Genomic DNA, 19,684 nt, shown 5'->3' with positions numbered 1-19,684 from the left:
ACATAGAAATTTCAGTGATTGTATGAAATACTGTCCAACTGAACAGGATTCACATCTTGCAATAAAGTATCTCTCTACATAAATGCGATACACTGAAAAAAAAAATCTCACTTTAGAGCATATTTCTGCAGACTAAAAATAGTTTACACTTAGGGTAAATGTATCATTCATGTCTTAACTTTTCGCAAACTGATTTGAAGTTAAGTATATAGTAAAGTAATCTATCTTACATATGTCCAAACACTTTCAAGAATTGTCCCTACCACAATAAGCAAGCATTATTAATCATCAACATTTCATACACTAGTGTACAGCAGTTTTGACATGTTATTCTTAGGCAGACCTGACCAAGTCCTCCTTCAAGTGGAATCAATGTAATAACATGCACAACAACAAAACATGAATGAAGAAGGAAAATTCTGAAGACTACTAAAGCAGTAGTTTTAGTCAAGGCAAGAAGTCATAAAAGCTTTCCTTTCAGGATCTCCACCAAATCTCTTTAAACCATATCCAGATAACCAGCGTGCAAAGCACACCAACACTCCTACACAAATCCTATATATGGCACAGAGATCCTGCATTCACATGGGTTATTTGTATGGTGGACAATGAAATATTATCTAACCACCCAGCAAGGCCTGTCCGCCTATTCCTGTATCCATGTCACACGTCACCATGGAAACGCTCACAGCAATCAGTCAAGCCTAATACTACTGATTCCCTGAATGCAGGTCGGGTTTCATTCCTACTGAAGTAGAAAAGTAAACCGTATGGCTTTGAAGAGTGATTAGAGTGTGTATACATCCTTGTAAAGGTTATTGAGTTCATATTGCTGATCATATCATCAAAGTATGCATCTTGTATCTGGTCAAAGTCTACATTTCTTAATGATCATTTGAGGAAAACGTATGATGCATTTTCACACAAGGCATTCACATCAGAGCAATGCACACACTCAATATTAAGCTCCTGGCATAACAGCTTGAGTGCATAATATTAATAACATCTCTCTCACACAAATGACTCCTCTTTTCTTCTTCTTTTTTTTTCTCAGATTCACTGGTTATTTACAAATATTTACAAACCTGTGGAAAAGTAAACTGCTGTGCACATCTATCTCTCATTCACTTTGCATTTTCAAACATCCCCTAAAGCCTACAGGTTGTGTTGCCCAAGCATCCCTGTGTTGCCCCCTTTATAGTACAGGTTCCTTCAGAATTCACCTTTTAATTGCTACCATCCACACAATGACATAGAACATTTACATTACAAACAATCTAGAGGAAATACCGCTTCCTCTTTCTCCCTAGCATACGTTTTCTTTACCAAAATTATTCTGGAGTTTCAAATGATTGCACACAACTACATCACCACGTGCTCACAAGTACTACAGAATGAGTGAGCAATGTTTCACATATTGTCAACAGTAATTCCCTTTATCATTATTTCTATGGCGATACTACTTCATCTTCCACTTTTCATCAAAGGCAGCATAACACACAGCCAGCAATTAAATTCAGTAACATTCAGCAGACATGCATTTTACCTACATGTAATTTGTCTTTTTTTGTGTGTTTTGCATTATAGATTTTTCACAAGTCTGTGTCCACAGGAGCTCTGACACTAGTGACAGTCAATATACGAGTTGATGCACATCAACACTATTTCCCTTCTCTCTACCGACAAGCGCTACAATCTGAAATTCTTTATAAAACAAATATCACACATGAAATTCTTTATAAAACAAATATCACACATTCAGAAATCCTTTATAAAACAAATATCACACATGAAATTCTTTATAAAACAACTATCACACATTCTGAAATTCTTTATAAAACAAATAGCACACGTCTTCATCATCCTACATAGGTCACACCAGACAGACAAACATGTTGAGATAGTGACCAGTAAGCACACTAAAAATAACACAGAGATGAAGAAAGCAATGTTTAAAACTTCCAGGAGATTATTAGTACCCATTTTGGCACTGCTTCCCATTTCTATCAATTCATAATATACAGCTGGCTTATGACACCATGCCAACATATTCCATGTTTTAATATCAAACTGTTTTGAGGCTTTGCAAGGAAGCAACATCATTGTATGCATATCCTTTGCTGCTACGGTGTCTTGCAGTCGGCCTCTGATGAAGAAGTTCCTCATCTATTGGTAACTGTATATCCGAACACTGGAAGGTAACATTGCAATATGACCCTTGAACTAGAGATCACTTCAAGCACAGTTCAAGAGACACAGTGCTCTTGGAGATCCCATGCAATTATCTGTGTTAGTACCCATGGGGGCAATTTGATTTGATTCATCATAAATGACCAGTGCTGACTTAAAACCGAGACTATAAGGAACTTACTTGTTTCGTTGTACACCTCAGGAGTGGTGACCGTCACCCAGTCAGAGTACACTCCGTAGCCCACGTTTGTCTTGGCAGCCATTTTCACACTGTAGTTTGAGTTGGGCATGACATCACTAAGGACAAACTCACGCAGATGGCTGTCCACCTCTGTTCTGTTGTAGGTGAGGCTACCCTGCGCATAGAAGGCAATGGCATAGCCCGTGATGACACCATTGGCCCGGTTCATGGGTATCTCATTCCAGGTCACTGTGATTGAGGTGGGCGACTCACTGGTGACTGAAAATTCCGGCCATGTTGAAGGGGCTACGGAGATGCAAGAAAGATTGGTGAAAACTTCCAGCATGTAACAAAAATCTGTGTGACAGCTGCATTCATCATCATATTACCTATGGGCATTGATTTTGTTGTTGTGCCATGAGTTCCTTCCAAATTTTTCATTCATAATTTCCTGTACTACAAACATTTTAAAATCTCGGACAGTGAACTAGTTTGCCCATAAACACAACACAATGACGTAAAGTTGCCAATTTGTAGTGACTCTCTTTCTGAAGCAAAACTTGAACATTGTTTGACCATGGATACAGATACAGTGGAGTGTGAGTCGTATCTTTTGTACACCAACGTCAAGCAATGTGGCCAACATCACTGCAGTGTCGCTGCAAAGAAATAATACAGCTTACACTTAGCCTGATCTGCCAGGACTGCTTATCAAGCTAGGACTGACGCCATCAAGATACCTACCGGCTTCGTATGTCTTCACACATTGATAGTTGCGGGGACAAGGAGCCCTTGTGGTGAAACACTGAACGTTGACTCGGTACTGAGTGAAGGGCATTAGGCCATTCAGCGTCACATTCAGTGGTTGATGACGTTGGACAAGTTTCTCTAATGGCTGGGCACCTACACAAAAAAAAAAACCACACATCAAAGTCATTCTCACTAAAATGAAGATACAGCGAAGGAGGCCCCTATAGGAAGAGAAATGCTGAACACTGGCACAGGTCTGATGGTCCTGGACCAGTAAAAATCACTGTTGGACCAGTAACTATTCAGGAATTGCTTAATTACTAGTCCGACATGACAGGTAAAATGACAAAAATAATATTGTCGGGGTCAGTTGAAAAAAAAGTACAAGACCAGTAGATTTAAGGTTCTGACCAGTAGGAAAAGTGGCCTAGTGTGTAGCCATGGGAAGAGGAAATCCAGTCATGCAAAATTCACCAATCAGATACCACCTTAACATCAAGGGCTCCCCTAGCAATTATCATAGATAACGTCAGCAAAGGCAGCATAAACTTTAGTACACATTGACAATACCATCTACCTCGTTTGTGCCATTTCATTGATGATAATATGTTGAATGTAATATCAGCAACCAATGGAGATATCTTTAATCATCTGAAACTAATTTCATTCAAGGTGCTAATCAGTGACAGATATCATCAAATTGGGACCAATAACTTCGTAATGAATATGAAATGTCCCGCCTACAGCTTTCTGTTAGCTGCTTGTCTTTAATAACAACAAGCATCTTCAGTACTGTAACAGGCATGAAATGATGTCTGTCTACTAGGTCAAAATAATCACCATATCAATCACTGCAAAAACCTATTCATCTTCTTCATCATCATCATTGTCATCATCATCATCATCATCATCATCATCATCATCATCATCATCATCATCACGTTCATCATCATTATCAATGCCACAAAATAATCACCATCACAATCACTGCCAAAACCTATTCATCTTCTTTATCATCAATGCTGTCATCATCATCATCATCATCATCATCAATGCCATAAAAATGCAACATCTCCATCACCACTGAGTGCCAGGGCTGTAGCTAAGGTTACCTAACATCAGACCTTACCTTCCACCAGAGGTTTGTACTCCACAGTGTATGCAATGATGTCGTTAGCATTCTCGGGAGAGCCCCAAGTCACTCGCATCGTGTCACTTGACAAAACTTCTACACTTAGGCCGGTGACTGGACCTGGGTAGCTATCATCTGCATTTCAAACATATAAAGTGTACAACTCAATTAAAAATAATGACAAATGATATGTTTCATAAATCAACAGAAATGGAAGACTTTCTAGACATTCCTCCAAAACAATCATCAACACTCCATGACCTGATAAGCAGTTAAAGGACAAGTTCACCTTCATAAACATAAGGATTAAGAAAATGCAACAATATTAGTAGAGCACATCAGTGAAAGTTTGAGGAAAATTGGACAATCGATGCAAAAGTTATGAATTTTTTAAATTTTTGTGTTGGAACCGCTGGATGAGGAGACTACTACAGCTTGTGAGTCATATGCGTACAACAGTATAAAGAAAATGTAAAAGAAAATTCAACATATTTTCACTTTTTTCGCATGATAAAAGAGCACTTGACTTGCCTCTTTCTAAAGGCAGGGGGAATAATATTACCGATAACATTTGTCGGTAACGAGGCAGGGGAATGTGTAGTTTTTTCAAAAGATGGAATTTTGTGAAATTCTCTTTATATTTTCCTTATATTGTTGTACGCATGTGACATCTAAGTTATTCATACACTGCAGTAGTCTTTTCATCCAGCGGGTACTGCACAAAAACTTCAAAAATTCATAACTTTTGAACGGATTGTCTGATTTTTCTCAAAATTTCAATGATGTGTTCTACTAATATTGCTACATTCTCTCAATCCTTATGTTTATGAAGGTGAACTTGTCCTTTAACCTTCAAATACGTTTATGTCACAGTTCAGATCAAGGTTTCTTCTCTACTTTGGCTTGATGATATGTTGATTTTCCCTCTGCCAAGGAAGGAGGTAAAGTGATCATTGGTGTTGGTTTGTCTGTTTGCAAAATAACTCAAAAAGTTGTGAACAGATTTGAATGAACCTTGCAAGAAAAGTCATTAATGACACAAGGAACAGATGATTAAATTTGGTAGTGATCAGGGAATTTTTACGGATTTTTGAAAGATCTTTTTTATCTTTAGGTATATAATGAACTTGGGAGTTCTAGCTGCGTGGATTGGAGGTTTACATACATGCACTTTGAATAAAGCGCATGCTCTGCTCGGGCAGCTGGAAGCTGATGACATAAACAAAAGACTTCTATATTGGAAACTGCATGCGTTTATGGGTGGAAATGAGCTGCTGGCTTGGTGGAGGTCTGTGCTCTCCAAGTGCTTTCCTAATTTGTTTGTTTTAATTTCATGACTAAAAAGCATATTTGATGAAGACTTGTATGTAGGTCAATGGGAGACTTGTGAGGTCAAAACATTGTCACTTTAATCCACTTTGTATCATGTGAAGTTGCTAGTAACATCAATAGGTTGTGAAAACACTTAAAACTGCAAAATTCTTCACCTTTTAATTTTGCATTCAATTTTGATGAAAACCTCTACCATTCAACCTGTTTGATTTTATTTTGTTTATCAAAGCCAACTCATGGTGTGGTAATAGAGTGAAAGTCAGAGGTACATCTCCCACCAAGAAATGAATCAGAACGCATTTAACAACACACGTCTCTGTCAGCCCATCCCTATAGGATTCTGTTGCTACACATACCAACACTTTCATGGAGATTTATTGTCGCGAGCTCTCAAAACACTCACTTTACAAACCCACTCAAAAGTGCTGATTGATTTCAGTTTACACATCTTTTGTATTATTGCACTAGAGGTATGCAAGACTTGTTTCATATCCTCTTAACTTGTGGGAAATGAGATAGTAGCAAAGTTTGCATTGCAAGTCATTTTCACTTTCATAAATCATGTAAATGTTGGCACTATCATCACAGCAATTTGGCCAACTGTACTCTTTCTTTTCCTTTAAAGGGGCACTCTAAGAGCAAGCAAGTCAAAAGGGCTGAGATTCCTTTCATGTATGTCATTTCAAATCGTTCATCTATTATATTCATCAAATACTAGAACAATACTAATAGATCCTGCCCATTTCTTCTGGTGAAGGGAACTGAGAGTGAAATATAAACGACTTCAATTGTTACAGACGTTTCACCACGTGGTCACTGTGACCTGCTTCATTCTAAACACTTTATAAGGGTCTCCTTGTCACTCTTCAGTAAATTCGTATATCTTCCACATTTTTGCCAAATTTGACCAGCAGAAAAAAAAAGACATTTCTGTAATCCCATGGACACATGACTACTGTCACAGGATTGTTAACCCGTTGAGGATAAGTCCCAAGTATACTCGGGCAGGTGTCTATGGGAAGTGTGTGTTGTAGCAAAATCAGTCCATCCTCAACAGGTTAAGAGATTACTTGTAATCATGACAAGCTGCATATCTGTTCAGTCCTTTCGGTTAATTGGATAGATAGATAGATAGATAGATAGATAGATAGATAGATAGATAGATAGATAGACAGATAGATATTGGTTTCTTTCATCAAAAGGAAAGTACATGGAGCTGAATGTGATGAGATGTGCATGACATGAGATGCGGTGAAAGTACTTACAGGCTATGATAGCGACGGACCCGGCAGCCAGAATGGTGCCTGCACCATTGCGCGCCTCACACTGGTATACCCCCGCATCCTCCCACCACACCTGCTGCACCACATAGTCATTGTTGAGTAGGTGGCTGTGGTAGTCGTCGATCGTTGCAGGGAGGCCGTTGTGGAGCCAAGTGATGGTGGGGTGTGGCTCACCAATGGCAAGGCACCACAGCCGTAGTGTGCTGCCAATTACTTTGTCATCGACGTCCGGAGTGACCCGGAAAACAGGAGGAGCTGAGTGGGAAAGTGTTAGGGGGAAACTTTACACCACATAGATGCAAACTGTCTTTTTTCTTCACCAATTTTAAAGATACCGGTACTAAAATGCTTCCAAATATATACAAGGGTTATGCTACTATGATGAAACATCTAACTTTGATGACGCATCAACGCAATCTTTCTAGCTTCAGAAAGGAAACACTGTGCTGAATTCATACCACTAATCGTAGGCCGTCTTCACAACTTGAAAGGTCCTGAGTTGCAATTCTTAGAGAAGAAAAGGTTCAAAGGATCGAGTCACAAGGGGGCTACTCACTCGCGATGGTCACTTGTGTCTCAGCCACGATGTTCTGGCCAGTCTGTGGGTTGGTGGCATAGCAGTAATAAGTGGCATTGTCTTTCACTGGCTGGACACTCCTCATTACCAGGTTGCTGCCACCAGGGTAGCTTACGTCATCTGTGCGTATGGGGCGGCCATCTAAAATAACACAAAACAAAGTTTAATATCATTTATGTGATGGAACAAGCACACATTGATTCATTTTTTAAACTGTTCAGGCAATCTTAGAATAAAAACCACTACAAAGCAAAGCTGTCTAAGTAGTCTTATTTTCTTTATAATTCCAAAGTATTTTGAATAACGTACTATATATTCTAAATTTTCCATAGATTTGGCACATACATGTATAGACGTCCTGTTACTTTAAAATCGATTAATTCCAATTATCAAACTTTTTTATGGGGGGGGGGGGTTGTTGAAGTTTATGGCATTTTTCATTCAGCCTGTACATGCATGCCAAAATGTTGTCAAATTTTGAAGGACATTTTTAAGCCACACATCAAGGCAACATTGGCATGACAGCACAACCACAATGAAACAGCAGCACACAGATTCTAAATCTTAATAACAGAACCAGTTGTACACTCATCTTGATCATGATAAAGGAATCAGTAGGGGGGAAAAGTGAATTTTCAAACTATACAACACAAGCAAGGTGTGCCTCTGGCAGTAAGTTCCCATAATATCACATCTTTGTAACGGACGGAATTTTCAGTACCCTACAGATCCTGGAATGATAACAAACAGTAGAGCTGTACGGATGTTTTCATTTCCCCCCCAATTGAAGGGAAATCAAAACATTTTCATTTATAGGACAGGTAAAACATGTTTTCTCTGCAAAGTCATACTCACACAATTGATACAAAAATCATAAAGAGCAAGCTTGAACACACTATCTAAACTCCAAATCAGGATTCTTTGGTGTTAACAGTTTTAGTGTAAAAAATAATATCAGTCAAACTTTGCCCTGAATTAAAGAAAAGGTTATTTTTAACAGTTCGCAAGTGATGCATTCAAATATGAAATTATCTGACTGCATTTTTCTGAGGACTTTCAAATAGGCACTACACTTGGCGGATGTTATTCATTTGTTGTGTATTTCATCCACAAGATTACTTGATAACTTCAACAATGGAGAGGAAAGGGGGCATTTTGTCACAGAAATAAAAAAAGTATCACACAATACATCCTACAAAACCCATTTTTGTATGTATTTACAGTATACCTCCCCAGTTTTGTTTGCATGAAAGTAATCTCTGTATGATGAATTTAAAAACTCCGCAAAAGCTGCCACATCAGTACAATGCAAGATTGTACACTTACTTATATTTTTTTCTAAAAAGAAACAAACAAACAAACTGCATGGTAATAAGGATAATTCAGGACCTGAGTCCATTGTTCAAAAGGAAACCTGTAAACTGAACTTGGGACTCGTCATTATTGATTTCCACTGACTGCAGCACTTGCTATAGACTGACTTACACAACACACATGAAACAAACACACGACACACATGCCCAAACACACATATATACCTCTACACTATGATATACTTATTAAACTAGCAAAGTTAAAAGTTGGCCCATGGGCACTGATTAAGACCACAATATTGTATTATCAAATCAGGTCAGATACCTTGTTTGTGACGCCACTGATTTCTTTCTTTCTTTTTTTCTTAAGTAAAATGGAGTGGAATTCCATGGTGATACTAGAAAAAAGCTCTGTGTATGCTAGCAAGTGAGGGACTAAGCTTAACACAGGATATCATTCTCAATGAGCGGGGAAATGAGGGAAAATCTCTTATCGTTGGGTGCAGCAAACACAGAATAATGATGGGGGAGGGGGAGATTGAATTGGAGACAAGAAATAGTGGTGACTGATGAAATTTGGCAAGAACAGTCACTTGCACTGCAGCCCAATGACGCATTGTCTTGTTACCAGCTTCAATGGGAGACTGCTGGCTATGTTCTGACATGTTCACATACAATTGTAGCACATCATTGTATATTTTGGTACAACAATGAACACAGCCCGAAATAATCTCTGCCACAATTTTACACAAATTCCAAAAAAATTAATGTCATACAAACAATCAGAGGGAAGATCTTCATGATAGTTTTCATAAGGTTTAGTGTTACTCACTCAAAATAAGAAAACTGCATACTTAGCGACTGTTTAACATCTTTTATGTTTTAATAGTACAATATATGTGTTTACCTAACTAAATAAGATACCACACCAAACATGTGCATATACACACATGCACACAGGTCATGTATGTAAATGACTTTCATTGTATTTCCTCATGCACAGGTGCATAATTCACAATTGCTACTAACAAACATTTGGCAGTTACAAGGAAATACAATTCATCTCTAACCTTCAAGGTAGACTGGTCTCTTTCTGTCCTAGGGGGATTTTAAGGAAGATCCACAATGATATATCAGGACATAATTTTCCTGGTATGGCACTGCATTTTGCTATGCACTTTTTGTACCACTGCTACATAAACCATCTTTTGTGTAGCAGTTTTCTTCCACAGAAGTCATTTGAAAAGAAGGATTTAGAATATCATTCATCAGCTAAAATTGCTAATGAAAATCAAGTTGAAAAATTATTCCCTGTAGATACTCCACACACGTGATGTTAAGACATTTAGACACTACGTGTCACTATCCAATATTTTTGAGAATTTTGGATTATTTTCGTTTCATTTTGTTTGGTTGTTTTGTTTCATTGTGAGGTTGTTGGGGTTTTTTTGTGAACTGGTACAACACTGACTAATCTCCTAACACACTTTCTAACTGAACAGCTGAATATGTCTGATCACAGCAACATCACACGAAGAAGTCATTTTTTTCCTTCATAGCTCATATTTCTACTGTCATAAAAAATAGAATGTGTAAAAGAGAGAAGTCATCACTGACACTGCCAATAAGTGGACTGCAAGGCTGTTACTGTAAAACGAGGAATGTTTGAGTACATTTTGATTATGTGAATTTTGTGAGAGACAAGATTCGCGAAATTTAAATGCATGCAAAAGTTCTCGTATACACAATATGCAATGAATGCCAGTGACAATTCATGAAAATTTCATGCCAAAAAACAGGCCGTCAGCTCCAATTCGTGAAAATTTAATGCCGCAAAACACATCTTGCTTTACAGTATGAAATGCTTTTCAATTTCCATTGCGAGATTAACCATTATGTGTCACGAACGCTGAGCAAAGTCAAAGAAAAGCATTTCCGGCAGAGGGACTACAACTGCAAACTTATCTAAACCACTATTAAGGCCCGAGGCCAGGAGAGAATGGCTAGCGAACCCATTATCATGTATTATTCACCCATAAGTGTGTCGATAAAGGTCACAAGCATCGTCCATTTCTACAATGATCTGTGGATTATAAGATTTCAGAATGGCGACAGAGTTGGCTACTGAGGGGAAAACGCACTACGGACATAAATAACCTCAGTGAAATCTATGCCCCTGTCTAAAGCTCGAGTCTATAAATCACAGCTGGTTAGAATGATATCTAAGAAAGTAAGCAAATCAAAAGTAGGATAAATAGACATTTCATACAGTTGTAGCTTTCAAACAAGAAAAAAGTACTTCTGATGCTACGAAATGTCACCTTAACTGAGAAAGGGTGCCACAAAACTAATTTTAGAGTGCTCATTTCTGTCCCTTGCATCATTATTTATATCACACCACAACAGACTAAATTCACATTTCACAAATTGTGATAACCATGGTTTGGCACTGCTGTCATACTTTTTACCACTAGCTTTACGATGATGATACAGTATTTTGAAAATAAAGACGCACTAAGATTTTATGACATACTGAGCAATACAAATCTTTTAGAGCTTGCTTTCCAAAAATCTTTACAATGCTGCACATACTTCGTACACGACCCACAATTTCAACCACAGACAAGTTTTCACCAAGAGAAAATAATTTACATCTTATTGAATATAATGATTTTAACAAATAATAGAGAACTGACCATAAGTTATGGTCATAAGGCTTTTTATGCAAGTGCCTCACCAGGCATCACTGATATTGTAAAGCACGAAATTTCCATGGTATAAAATTTTTACTAATTGGATCCGACCGCCTTTTTCGTAGCATGAATTGCCACTTGCATTCAATGCATATAGTGTAGACAAGAATTTTCATGTGCACTTTAATTTCATGAATCTTGGCCCCACGAAATTCGTGAAATTAAAATGCATGTAAAAATTTCTGGTTTTACGGTATATTGTTTGTCATTCAAAGCCATTCCACGGTACATAAGTCAATTTGAATGCTTCCCTTTAAAAAAGGCTTGGACTGCTGTTACTGGCACCTGCTTCACATCATGAGAAATTATTGGGTGATAGTTAAATAAAAATTGGTGGCCTATTTAGGAAGTCTAATTTCTTAATTAAATCAAGACCTAATTGACAAATATGGCTTATACACATACAACATGTGTTGAAATGTGGAAAGAAAACCTACCACAAATACCGTTATGCATCAAGAACACATTATCATTAATTCCCTCAGACATTACACCATATCAGAGCTACCATTGGATATTGTAAATATGCATACACACACAAGTTGTCATCATCACCATCATCACTATGACTACCAGTATTATTCAACCTTTATCATCATCTTCATCATCATCTTATAAAAAAACACATTTTCATAAATGGATGGCTTAGCCGCACCACTTACAACACCACTCAACAGTCTGAATTTGGTTCCCTTGCCAACAGCTCGTTTTATCACATTAAAGAAACTGTTCTAATTCTGTGTCATTCATTATTCCCTTGACGACCAACACAAAATCTTGATGTTTATCACAGTGGCCCCATTCCCGGAACTCATACTAAGTCACTGCCCACATGTGCAAAGTTACCCATCACAGAGGTTGTGTTATTGACACTGCTTTATTTATTGACCCCTTTAGGACGAGCTGATTTTGCTTTGGCACACGTACATCCCATAGGCACCTGCCCAAGTATAATTGGGACTAGTCTCCAATGGGTTAAAAGATACAATAACACAAGCCAAACCGTTCTTAACTTGCCTATATCATAACTTGTCTCTTCTAACTTATATTTCACTATCATACTGGTTTCATTTCATCTTTTATCTTCATAATTTCCACTCTCTGCAACATTTTTCATACCATGTTACCATAATGCTACATCTTCGATGCTCTCCATGTTGTAGTAAAAGCCCCCATGTAAATGCTAATAAAATATAAATAACTCTACCATAAATTGCAGTTTTATCATGCCCTGAAATATTATGTGTGTAAATTCACAGGATTTCATGATTCACCCACGAGAAAGACAGTAAAAAGATGAGATGAGAGACATAAAGAACCCCAGAGAGAGAAGGACGAGATCAGTGAAAATCACTTCTTACCTTTTCTCCTCCATGTGACCTGAAGAGGAGAGCCCTGAACCAGGCATTCCAGGAGCAAATCCTCCCCAGCCACCACCGTCTTCTGACGGGGCGGGGCACTGATGATGACGGGTGTGGTCAGAGGTATAAGAGCCATTTCCTGAGGTAGAACACTGAGGGTGGCGGTGTGACTCCGTCTCGTCTGGACAACGTTCGTAGCCACACATTTGTACAGGCCCTCGTCGGCCATTGAAACATTGTGGATTTGCAGCACACCATTTGGCAGTTGTATTACTCTACGGGGATAGAGAGCAGAGTTTATACAGTTCTTTATTCAGGGTATTCTTTCATAATTTGGCAGCTTTGTAACAAGAGCAAAGGAGTCCTAACACAGTCACTTACAACTCTTGTTCATGTTTCCATTACAAGTAAGTTGGGTGATATCTCCTACAATCCAAAACAAATTCCATGTACCCAGTGTGTTTGGACTAGAGACCACTCTTGATACAGGATTTGTTTCTACTTATAAGTTAGAAAATGCACATGTAATGATTTCCTCGAATACTGGTACATTTCATCAGTCAAGAAACACACAGACACGCAAGGCAACTTTTGTAGAATGATGCTCTCCTTACAATTATGGAAAGGAACGCAGACATTCATGGAAACTTGTTAAGTATTATCGTGAATGGTTCAGTATGCAAATTTTACATTGCTGATTGCATGGGCTGTTAAAATTGAGTCACAAATCATTCAAATAAGACCACTAAAAAAAAGAATGGATGTTGACAACTGCTACCAACAGATATGCATGTAGCCACAAGGGACAACTTGTTTATTTCGAGAAAGTCCATTGAAAACTTTTTAAAGTTTTTTTATGCTTCAAATTATGTGATGCAAACATGCTCTGACTCTTAAAGCCATTATTCTTCTAATCCTACTCTTGCATTGTAAGAGTACTTTGGATAGATAAGGTTTTTTGTTGCTCACGCCTTATTCATGGTTTTTCTCTATCTCTATTTTTTTTTTTTTTTTTTTTTTTTTTTTGCTATCAAAGCACAGTCTAAAATCACTCATATAAAGAAAGTGGGCAAGCATGTTGTGAACATTTCAGGCTGATATTCAAATAGCACATTTACCCTTATGGCATTTGATCACAAACTTGTCATATCTTCTAAAGGCTTTTTGACTAACCTACTAGAAAACTGAAACTCCATGGTTTTCTCTATCAGCGTATCAATGGTAACATGCTATATGGCTACTGTACAAGCTGTTATTTTCACGTAAAGATATTTTCACAAATGAGGAGGTCATAGAAATTTTTGTGACATGCTGTTTTCACCATTGACACCGAGGCTATCATAAGTACAAAGGAGACCTCTGCATGATTTTCAGATTTTTACATTTGAGCAATGATAAATTACTTATACTGAGTACAGAGTTTCAAAATCTATAGTGATTGGGATGAGGAATAAGAATGTTTTCAAAATTTATAACAAATTGCAATGAACAAGGATGATGACCCTGTAGCCTTACCATAAAAATGGATGAGTTGGGGCTCAAGGACACAGAACAAAAGAAGAAGGTATGCACACATTCTACACAGGTGAACTTGTCAATCAAGTGGTACTGTAATGGAATTACACTGCTACATTTCTGCAATACATGAGGCTCTTACAATGTCATCAACACTGTTCAGTGTAACTTGTTTAGGATTTTTCAGAGTATTGAATTCTCTGCTCAAAGACCACAATAAATTCCACAAATCTAAACATGGAGCTGTTGATTTATGTACTACTTGATGTGAAATTATGAAAAATTGTCTGAAATACCCCTTTGATGGGATCAAGAACAGGGGAGTGATATTTTCGCATGTTGTTAAATTTGCGGCCCAACAGTGATTCGTGAAATTCATGAAAATCAAACCCTCATAAAAGTAACCACTTTTACAGCAGGGCCTATATCCATACCTGGAGTCCAATTTGATGTTACTCCTGTTGTGCTTCCAAGTAATGCTAGCTTTGGGGTAGCCATGGATGATACACTCAAACCTGGCCACTCCTCCCTGATACGTGACTGTAGGCGATGGATGAGTTTCAAATTGAGGTAGTTCTGCAAATGAAACAAAATAAGAATTCAATATGTTTAACTTTTGGCTTGTTCACACTGGATGGATCCTCTATTTGAAACATGCTTCCTTCACATATATTCATACTATCTTCTTGTTTGATTGGACTTAATCTGAGACTGCACTGAAAACACAACTATTCAATTTAGCATATAATGGAACAATAAGAACAATAAATAATACAAAGCCAACAAGAACAAACATGGCACTGAACAGCACATCAAGAAAAAATTGTGGTGACAGATACACTTGATAACTACTGCTAAACATTTTGTTAAGGCTTCCACTGTGACATGAATATTGCAAAACATGATATATTCGCGGCATGAAATTTTCGCGAATTGGAGCCGATGGCCTTTTACGCAGCATGAAATTTTCGTGTATTGCCACTGGCATTCAATGCATAGAGTGTAGACAAGAACTTTCATGCGCATTTTAATTTTGCAAATCTTGGCTCTCGCAAAAGTAGTATTTCTTAGTCCGGTACTTTCCAAACCACATGAATATTCATGATTACGCTGTGCACTGTACAAGTACACGCACGCACCAGCAGCACTTGATTATCTCGTTTCTGATTGGTCAGTGGGGTGTTGAATTTCATCTCCGTCGCTTAGCCCCAGATTATTTTTTCGTTCTGTTTACACTCGCTTGCTTGGCACCGCAATTCGCGGTGCTAACCCTGCTATTTTGCAGGACCAGATAGTACGGGACTATCGGTGGGGCTAGCCCACTTTGGCAAAAACAAGTGTAAACAGAAAGTGGGCTAAGGAAAGTCCGGTACCAACGGTGGGGCTAAGGCACCCCCCCCCCCCCTTAGCCCCAACGGTGGGGCTAAGGCCCCCCCCCCCCTTAGCCCCACCGTTGGTACGGGACTAAGGAAAAATTTGCAAGTGTAAAAAGCCCTTTAGTTCACTTCAGAAGAAAGATTCTCACTCAAAGAATTTCATCATTGAATCAGAGAATGATTATGAGATTTATATGTCACATGGTAGAACTATCGGTGCTTTACTTATCTAAGTTAACATGATATCATTGAAACCAATCAATGAAAACAGAAAGTACAAAATTACATTTTATTTTAATAGTCTGTGGTACACAGACTTATTTCCTTCATTGTACACACACCCACTAACAATCAAACCTGAAGATACATGTGTAAGTTGGAGAAACTTCATCAATCACAGTTTCGTTATGAAACATGAAGCTCTGATTGACCTTTGCAGCTGTGGGGAAAGATGTTGCCAGTTGCTCATTATTCCATCCATGACATAGACATGTAAAGAGAAACTAGTTTCCTATTCAGTCTCTCTACTGTGTTTCTTATAGACTGTAGTCTAAAAGGGGAGTAATGCAATTTTTCTACAGTCAGTAGTTACTTTTAATAGTTATTTTTGCAAGAACTTAAGTCCTTGCAAGTGATAGGTTAGTGGTTGGTTGGTATGCTTCTGCTGTTACAGCAAATAGCAACTGTTGACTCTCATAAGTATCTGCTACTATTAATAATTTTTTTGTTGTAATCAAAGTCCTGTTGCGCAAAGTCCTAAATTGCATATATTCAATGCAAACTTGGCAATGAAGTAATAGCAACAGAGTCAGGCTGTAAGACTAGCAAGAGCAGCCATCAATCACATATTTGATATTCAGACCCAGGACATTTCCAAAAATGTCATCAATTTCTGGCAGATTTATGCACCCCTGTGCAACCCAGCAAAGTACTACATCATCGAAGTTCACACCTGAAGGTATGCATGAGCTCATATAGCTGATACTGCTGACTGGGATAAGTGTTTTACCCTATATCACATCTCTTGCTTGCCGATGCTATAATACATATTTGATACAGGCCTAAATGATGAATACTACACAGCCTGCTAATCATTTTTTTTTTTGCTACAAAGTTGGGGAAAAAGTTTTATTGGCTGGTAATCACTTCTTCACAACTTAAGAGCCATTTGTTTGATCAATTTTGCAACTTAACCCCATGCTTGTTGGGTCTACACCTTTGGCAAACAACTGAAAATAACCCCCAGAATCATTCAAATCAACCTGTAGGCCCTACAAGCTGGGGCCCATTGCATAAAAGTTACTATTATGGTAACTTTGCCATCTAATGGTAACTTCCATGGAATTCTTGATTTTGATTGGCTGTTGAGTATTGTTACCATGGTAGTTACCATTGGATGGCAAAGTTGGCATAATAGTAAGCAAATAATCAACGTTGGTGAAGGTGATGGGACAAACTATCACTTCCGAGGCGATCTGGATGTAGCTATCTTTCCGAAGCGCAGCAGAGGAAAGATAGCGTACACATTCAGATCGCCGAGGAAGTGATAGTTTGTGTCATTGCCTGAAACTAAAAGTTGATTATTTGCTTTAAATTCCACATCTAGGGTCCTAGAAATTCCAATTTTATTCCACATCTGAAACCGTTTTAGCTGTCTTTATATATCCTTAGGGCTTAGGCTACGTGTGCGCGTAGATGACAAAAAAATGAATTAGCTGCGCGCACCGCGCAGCACTGAAGTGAAAGTGCGTTGCACTGTGTACTATCAAGTGACCTAGGTGAAATTGATATTGCCATTTTTCTTTTCTTTTTTATATCCAACATATGAAGAGCAAAAAATCATGTACAATTCCATGAGTCTTGTTATCCACTGCCTCGATGTACAGATGGAAACATACCAATAATACGGTCAGCCCTGTCCAGTAGAGCTAGCACAGATGCTAATGCTTCAAGAACGATTCAAGTTTAAATTTCACACATCACCAGTCATTAGTATCCAAAACCCAGCTTTTAGTTTTACACACTATGGGGATGATTCAGGTTTTGTGGCAAAAGCCATTATCTATACCAGTACTTATCACTATAGCAGAAGATTAAATAACAGATAATTGTAAGCAGGTTCAAGTCACGCATGCCATGCAGTGATTACATGGTATCCACAGCAAAGCAGGTGTGTAAATACATGGAAAGTGCCTTAAAAAGTGCCGTGATCTTTCCCTCTAACACAAACCTTGTGTCACTTGAATCTTTACTATTTTCAACTTATCAGGAACTACTCCTCACAGAAAAAGAATGAATATTAACAACCAACGCACATGTAGGACTTATCTTCTTATTGGTCGTATAGCAGAGCTGTGCAGGTGGGTAGCAAAAAGCAATGTCACTTCATACAAGCTGTCATAGAAATCAGAATCTAATGTAAGTCTTCTTCAATGAAAGATTCTGTGTTGAGAATTCTCTAACTCTCTCAAATCGGCCATTCAGAAGGTCTTCAACTCATTATCAGTCCATCATTGCATACAATTTGCTTGTTTCTTTTTGAACAGATTTTTTATTGTAAACCAACCATCCCGCTATGCATTCAGGATAAAAATTTAAACTGCTTAATTGAGCATGTATCTGCATGGTGGTAGTTAGCATGTGATTGATGGTGAAGGAAGAATACATGATGAAGTCAGGACGATAATCTCCTCCCAGCCCTGCCAGTATGCTGGTATCCAATGACTGACATGTAAGAAGGCTGCACTGAACACCAGCCCACATCAGTACCCCCCCCCCACACACACACACACCCACCCAGTGCACTGATCTCTACTGCAACACAAACACACACTGACCACTAGAGGAAGGTCATCGTCAAGTGCACTGGCAGAGGACTCTACAGCCCTGCCTTGTACCCAAGGTCACTGTGAAAAGCCTGACGCAAACACAAAGGGGCCCAGCCGTGGGTAGCTCCACTGCGCACGGGGGTTGGATTACTATGCGTCCGCTGCAGATAAAAGCCAACGCGTGCATTTGCCAGGTCCACAGAATGGCAGAGAGCGAGTGTGGATAAAGGGAGGGAGAGCGGTGCAATCAATAGCCAGGAATGGTCATTGCCTTCACCATTGGTGGTTGATACTCTATCCCTACCACCCCCCCCCCCCTTTACCACCATTCTGGTGTATCATCAAGCAGGTCAAGTGGTGTTTGAGGTAATGGCAATCAGGCTAGCTTTCAGGGTTACTAGGTCAACTCCTCACAAAGGGAAATCTATTCTCACTTTGTTTACTTTTCTCACATACCAGTGATACATCCAGTTCCATACATCGACCAAGCAAAATATATCCACAAGGTGAATGAAAGGATGAGTCATACACCTACTATGTTCAAGCCTGGCTGCAGTTTCCGGAAACCACTATATTTACTCTTTTTGACATGATTTCTCTTTCAAGATGATATGAAAACATGTACCATAAAAGGGATGCATATGTGCAGATTCTATTTACAAGTTGCTTGAAGTACAAATGCTTAGCGACAAAATACTATTATACATTAGAATTGTATTGTTTTGTTTTTGCAGTATAATATGATCAAAATAAATCTGTAACTCAACTGATGCCTTTTTGCATAAATAGACTTTCCATCATCATTCCTTTTACTTTATACTTTTTTCAAGCCCCAAAAGTTCAAGAATACACCCTATTTACACAATATATATTTTGTTTCATCACTCAAACAACACCCTGTTTGATAAGACAGCCAGCATGGACATAGAAAATTTTACACTCAAAATGCAACATTGGCAGACAATGATGAGGCTTTGATGTGGGATTCACATTCAAACCCAGTTTACCCTGGAGGAGAGACACCATCATTCATTCCCTGATCAGAGAAATAAGATTTGACAAAGATTCATTGTCCTCTCCCTTGGAAAGGCTA

The 19,684-nt window shown here is 38.4% G+C and overlaps 1 protein-coding gene across 1 annotated transcript in view; it reads right to left on the bottom strand.

The window, feature by feature from the left end:
* Nucleotides 1-19,684, bottom strand: part of LOC139732786 (protogenin B-like) — a 101,225-nt gene that overhangs the window by 34,629 nt on the left and 46,912 nt on the right. Inside the window, exons 3-9 of the mRNA XM_071643630.1 lie at nt 14,822-14,963; nt 12,873-13,147; nt 7,425-7,586; nt 6,851-7,123; nt 4,251-4,388; nt 3,116-3,274; nt 2,372-2,677 (exon numbers count right to left, since the gene is read on the bottom strand). Coding sequence (XP_071499731.1) covers nt 2,372-2,677; nt 3,116-3,274; nt 4,251-4,388; nt 6,851-7,123; nt 7,425-7,586; nt 12,873-13,147; nt 14,822-14,963 — 1,455 coding nt within the window. The remainder of the gene's footprint in view (nt 1-2,371; nt 2,678-3,115; nt 3,275-4,250; nt 4,389-6,850; nt 7,124-7,424; nt 7,587-12,872; nt 13,148-14,821; nt 14,964-19,684) is intronic.

The sequence above is a fragment of the Diadema antillarum genome, unplaced genomic scaffold (assembly GCF_040938485.1).
Source record: "Diadema antillarum isolate AM-2024a unplaced genomic scaffold, OU_Dant_1.0 seq00000447_RagTag, whole genome shotgun sequence".
Lineage (NCBI taxonomy): Eukaryota > Metazoa > Echinodermata > Echinoidea > Diadematoida > Diadematidae > Diadema > Diadema antillarum.
Note: the sequence above shows the minus strand (reverse complement) of the source record. Positions and strands in the feature narration are given on the sequence as shown.